We start from the raw sequence: 5,611 nt of genomic DNA, 5'->3' as shown, positions 1-5,611 counted from the left end.
CTGCTCCTGCCGTTCCCTGGGGGGAGGGAGCAGAGGGCAGAGCTGTTAGCCCTCGGGTCGCCTGCCCTCCTGCGACCATCCAACCTGCGGCGACGCCTGCCCCCCAACCCCCACCCCCTCCCGCAAGCAGCCAGGCCAGCGAGACCCAGAGGGATCAAGAGCTCAGGGCAGAAGGTCGCCTGTGCCGCCAGCTGGGCGCCTCGATCTGGTCCCAGAGCTCCGCTCTGTGCTCGCACCGACCCTCCTCTGACCAAGGGGTCCTGCGCAAAGGGCTCCCCCATCTCTGATATCCGCACCTGAACTGGCGCCCCTCGCAGCCTTGCCTCTAGGCGGGGGAGGCGGCAGCTGGGCTCTAGGTTGACGGCACTGGTGCCCACAGCCTTGGGCCCGCGGCCCTGCGCAAAGTGAGGCGGGCGCGGGGGTCCAGGGGATGCAAACAAGCCCAAACGAGGTGTGCGCCGAACACGTCCCTCCCCGTCAGAGGCACGGGATGCTAATGACCTCATTAAGATTCAGATAACGAGTGCCGCCGGCAGAAGGGAGGACTCTTTTTCTTAAAGGCCAGGCACTAAACAGGGGGAGGGGCTGCGCCCTTGTTTACACGGCGGCAAATGAGCCAATTAGGGGCTGGGGGCGGGGGCCGGCCGCCGAGGCCAAGGCCTGACCAGGTTCGCAACCACCTGGTGAACCGGCTCTGGGTCGGCCTGGGCGGAGCGGCTGGGCGGAGCAAGGCCGAGGCGGTGCGCACAAGCACCGCCTCCTCGCCGAGCTGGGCTCCCGGCCGCCTTGATTTCCCAATTATTAATAAAGCCCACCAGAAGTGGCACCGGTCGACACAGCCGCCCGACTTCCGCCGGCGGCCTGGCGGAGGGTGACCCGAGACCGGGGGGTCAGATCATCCCAGCACTGCCCAGCCTTCCATGGGAGAAGGGGGTGCCCCTCCGGCGTCTGCCAAAGTTGCAACCGGTTCCCGGGCCAGAAACTCGCTCTCCAGCGACCCCAGGCACCCCCCCTGCCCGTGGGCTAACCCAGGGGAGTTCTGCCATGCCCGGGGGCCCGGGCCGGGGCCTGACTCCAAAGTTGCGTGGCATTGCAACAGCCTGCGTTTTAATTCTTCGGGGATCCATTATGCAACATGGCATCAGCCGCTGACATGGTTACGGGGTGGTGAACTCCCAGGTGGAACCGGGGCAGGATCCCTTCTCGGCGCCCCCCTGCGTCGCAGGAGGGCAACTTCCCCGCGGTTCGCTCGCTCCGACGGTCTCGAGTTTACAGTTTTAGCGCCAAATGCGCCACAGGAAATAATGCAAAATAAAAGGGGGAGGAGGATGGAAGGCAGCGGGGTGGCCGAGCTCCTCGGACTCCGGCCGCGCCTCCCCTCCTCGCCGCCCTTCCCCCTCTGTCCTCCCCGAAACAGAGAACCACAGCCACCGGCAGTGGGTCCAGCTGCAGCAGCTGCCGCCTGACAAGCATCTGTGCGCACAAGGATGAACCCCTCGTCAGAAGCCACCCCTCCACCACCAGGCAGCTCCCATCCCACACCCTTTGGGCCAAGCTCCCCCTGCCCCGAGGGCGGGACCCACACCCACCGAGTAGCCCAGTGCAGGGTGTGAAGGGCACCCAGCACCAGACAGGCTCTACCCCCTGCTGATCCCAAGCTCCCTGGGGGGCCCGAAGGTTGGGAGAGGGGGTGATTAAGGCCTTGTCAACTTTTCTCCAGCCCCCAACAGGTTAAGTTCAGTTCCGTGACGTCCGGCGGTTTCACAATGCCAGCTCCCTTGGAGCTGCCCCGAGAGGTGCCGGTGCCAAGCGGCCAGTGGCTACAGGAAAGCAACACCTAGGCTCCGGGGGTGGGACTCCAAGGTTGCGATGAGAGGGGGGCCCGCGGGGGGCCAGAAGCAGCCTCGAGGTCTCCGGGCAGCGGCAGGGCCACCCGCACGCACCCTCCTCGCAATTCCCCCCAAAACACCAGTCTCGCCTTCTCCGGCCCCGCCCCGCCCCCACCCCCAGGCTGCCGCAACCGCCAAGGACGTTGGTTAAGAGAAGCCGAGGCCGCAGCCTTGCCTGTGCAGGCCCGTCGGGGGAGGGGGCTCCCGCCGGCCCCCTCCAGGCCCTTTCCCTCTTTCCTACTGCTGCCGTGGCCCCCTCTCCCATTCCCATATACGGTCACGGCTGCGGGCTGCGGCTGCTGGGGGACGCTCACCTGTTCTGGAAGGCGATCAGCAGCCGGGGATCCAGGATGTTCTCCTCGGGTTCCCACGTGTTATATCTTGCAAGGGAAAAGGGAGGGGACACGGCGTAAAAAAAACCGAGCCAGCTTTGCGGCCTCCAGGTGGGGAATGACATAAGGCCCTACTCTGTCTTCATGAACCGAAAGCTATTTAGCTTGGATGTGGGGGTTGGAGGGGAGATTTCTGCAGGCCTGACACGGTCCCCGACACCCCCCCCCAAGTCAAAATAAACACACAAGGGCAGGAAGAAAGGGGAGGGGTAAGGAAAATGAAACTAGCAGTTTATTTTGCAGTTGTCAAGAATTTTAAGCATGTTACTGCGACATGTTCCAAAGCCACTTTGCTCACCAGGAACCCTGCGTGCAAAGCAGCCGAAAGGCAAAGTCGCAGTCCCCCTCCTCTCCCCAAACCCGAGTCTCCGCGAGGGCTTCAGCTGTTCTCCATTTGACCCCTAATCCGATCACCGTCAGCCAAGCGCCCCCCCCGCACACCCCCTCGCAGCTCTGGATCCCGGTGTCACGGGCAAGCACCCCCAAATATTCAGCAATATAAAAATATGCCTCTGAGTGTGTGTGTGTGTGTGTGTGTGTGTGTGTGTGTGCGTGTGCCTGCGCGTCTGTCTCCATCCGGTGCCTTCGCATTTCAAATTAAAAAAAAAAAAATCCCCACCAAAAGCGCCGCAGTGACAGTTCCCAACATTTTCTGCCTTTTTTCTTCCTCTCCCTGCACCACTAGGAGGGAAGAGGCACACAATTGCATTTTCGTCGCTTTTTAATTTTTTTTTTTTTTTGGTTTTGCAATATGGAGCCGTTCGGTGGAGGGAAAGGGGAAAGGAGCCATTTTCTGCTGCACATCAGTCAGTGCCTGCGCCCTCCCTCCCTCCGCCGGCCTCCCCGGCTCGGCCCCGCGTCTCTCCAGCTCCTCCGGCTCCTTTTAGTGCATAAATTAGTGATGGCATTTCCCGGAGAGCGGAGCACAACACAGGGCGCCGGGCTTGGGCTCGGCGGCTCGGCTTCCCCAGTGCCTGCCACCGACTTCCCCACCCCCTCCTCCCTCCACCCCACCTCCACCCCGCCTCCCGTCCGCTCCCCCCACCACCCCACCAGCTCGGCGGTCCGGAGCCCGGGAGCCCCGCGCCTCGGCACCCGGCGCCCCCGCCCCTCCGCCGCTACTTACTTGGGGGACCAGCCTCTCCATTTCACCAGATACTCCACTCTGCCCTGAGGGGGGAAGAGACAGCACTCCATCAGCTTCCGCGGGATCCCCGGCTCCGGCCCGCAGCCTCCCCACCCCCTCCCCGCCTCCTCGCGGGCTGCTCCGGCCGCCGCTCCCTCGCCGCCTCGCCGCCGCCCCCGCGCCGCCCTACCTTGCGGATCCGCTTCTTCTCGATGCTCTCCACCGCGAAGACGTGCTCGCCAACAGCTGGCAGCTCCATGGCCGAGCCGGAGCGCGCCGGGGCGCGGGCGGCCGGCGCGGCTGCAGACGCTGCTGGCTCCTGCCGGCGCCCCGCTGCCGCCCCGGCCGAGGCGCCCCTGTCGCCCGCGCCGCCCGCGCCGCCCGCACCGCCGCCGCCGCCGCCGCTCTCCCAGCACAGCCCGGCCGCCCGCCGCTGCCCGCGCCCGCCCCGACTCCCGGCTCGCGCTCGCTCAGACAACTGAGCCCGGGCCGCGGCTGCACAAGAACTCATGCAAATCCGGACGTCAGCGGGCGGGGCCTCGCCGGGCCCAGCTCGGCGTCAGGGGGCGGGCCGCGGCCGGGATTGGCGCAGCCGGGCCTACCGGAGGCCCCGGGCCTGGGCGGCGGGGGGAGAAGGAAGGACGCGGGAGGGGGCCGGAGGAGGAGGGCGCCGGGGAGGTGCAGGGGGAGGGATCCGCGGGCGGGGGAGAGGAAGGGAGCGGGACCCGGCAGGAGAGGTGTGTTGGGCTGAGGGCGCAGGGCGGTGGGGAGCTTGACACGGCCGAGAGGGTCTCGGCGGCGACCCCTCGCCTGCAGCTCGGCGCCTGGGCCTGCCCCTCCGCCTCTCCTTCTCGGTGTGCAACGCCCGGGGACCCCTGCTGGGGGCCACGGAAGCATCCACTGCAGTTTCCAGTTGCACAGAATTGCGTCATGTGCAGGCACACGGGGAACCGCCGGTAGGGGGCGGAATCGGGGCAGGGGCAGCTCGCGCCCCTCACCCGGCGTGCCCCGCCCCGCGAGGCTTTGGGCATTTAGGGAGGCGAGGCACGGAAGAGAAAGGGCAGGGAGAAGGAGAGAACTGGGTTCACAGGATCGCCAGGGAGAGCGGGAAGAAGAGGCGAGGAAAAGGACGGAGGAGCAGCCAGTCTGGGGCCCTAGCGCTCCAGAACCTTACCAGAAGGGGACTCCGAGTCCGATCCCACCCAGATCCCGACCGGCTCCCGATTTACCCTCGGCACTCTCCTTGGTGGGGCAGGGGCGGGAAGCCTAGTTTACAGCAGCAACCCCTCCAGCCCCAACTCCGCGGCCAGACTGGACGAGAGGGGGCGACTACAGAGGGGGCGCAGGGGATGTCCAGATCTGCTTGGGGGACCGAGGGGACTTGGTGGGGTCCCGGGAAAGGCATCGAAGGGGGGAGCGGGAGGGCTGAGAAGAGGTTCAGGTTGAGCAGGGCACATCGAGGCTGCACAAAGAGGAGGTGAATGCAATGGCCGAGGAGCCAAGCACTCCTCGTGACTTTGTATCCCTGGTCCCCGACAGCCAGCCGAGCCGAGGCCCTCCTGACGCAGCCTGAGAAGCCGCTGAGTGTGAAGTTTAGCACCTCCGGCGGCGAGACGGCGCGTTCGGCGTGCCGCTCCAGCGTCCGGCTGGGGGAGCTGCTGCGCTCCACGCGGCCTCCCGAGGGCTCCGCCCGCGGGGCCGCGAGCTCGCCGGGGTCGCGGCGGGGGGTGAGGGGACCTGGGGTGGGTGCAGGAGGGGCAGGGCGCGCTTGCCCTGGGGTGTGTCTGGGCCCCCTGCTCCTGGCCCCTGAAGGACTGGGAGCAGGAAGCTTGCGCAATCCCTTGGCTGAGCGTCCATGGAGAAAGAAAAAGAGCAAAAGCCGAGCGAGAGTGGAACGCGCGAGGGGGGCGGGCAAAGAGCCATCCGGGTCTCCGTTCCCGCCCTGACACACGTCCCAGAATGATGGGTGGGGACTGTGCGGGGGCTTGAGCGAGCTGGGGAGGGCCGAGGTGCTGAAGCGAACCCCCAAAGCATGCTCGGGGCTCGCGTTCTCCCAGGAATCCAGGAGAAGCCTGGAGACAGTCTGGTGTTTAAGAACGCACACGCTGAGTCCACCATTCCACCACCACCTCGCACTCCTGCGGCGGTGGCCGTTTCTGTTTCGGTGCCGGCCGCTGCCCAGGACGACTAGGGTGGCTCCTCCC

General features: G+C 66.4%; 1 protein-coding gene across 1 annotated transcript in view; it reads right to left on the bottom strand.

The window, feature by feature from the left end:
* The window catches only part of CBX4 (chromobox 4), a 6,279-nt gene extending 2,532 nt beyond the window's left edge, over positions 1-3,747 (bottom strand). The window contains exons 1-4 of the mRNA XM_040641196.1: positions 3,598-3,747; positions 3,408-3,451; positions 2,204-2,269; positions 5-16 (exon numbers count right to left, since the gene is read on the bottom strand). Of these exons, the coding sequence (XP_040497130.1) occupies positions 5-16; positions 2,204-2,269; positions 3,408-3,451; positions 3,598-3,666 (191 nt within the window). The 5' untranslated portion in view covers positions 3,667-3,747. The remainder of the gene's footprint in view (positions 1-4; positions 17-2,203; positions 2,270-3,407; positions 3,452-3,597) is intronic.
* Between the last annotated feature and the right edge of the window lie 1,864 nt (positions 3,748-5,611).

This window comes from Ursus maritimus, unplaced genomic scaffold (assembly GCF_017311325.1).
Source record: "Ursus maritimus isolate PB19 unplaced genomic scaffold, ASM1731132v1 scaffold_24, whole genome shotgun sequence".
Lineage (NCBI taxonomy): Eukaryota > Metazoa > Chordata > Mammalia > Carnivora > Ursidae > Ursus > Ursus maritimus.
Note: the sequence above shows the minus strand (reverse complement) of the source record. Positions and strands in the feature narration are given on the sequence as shown.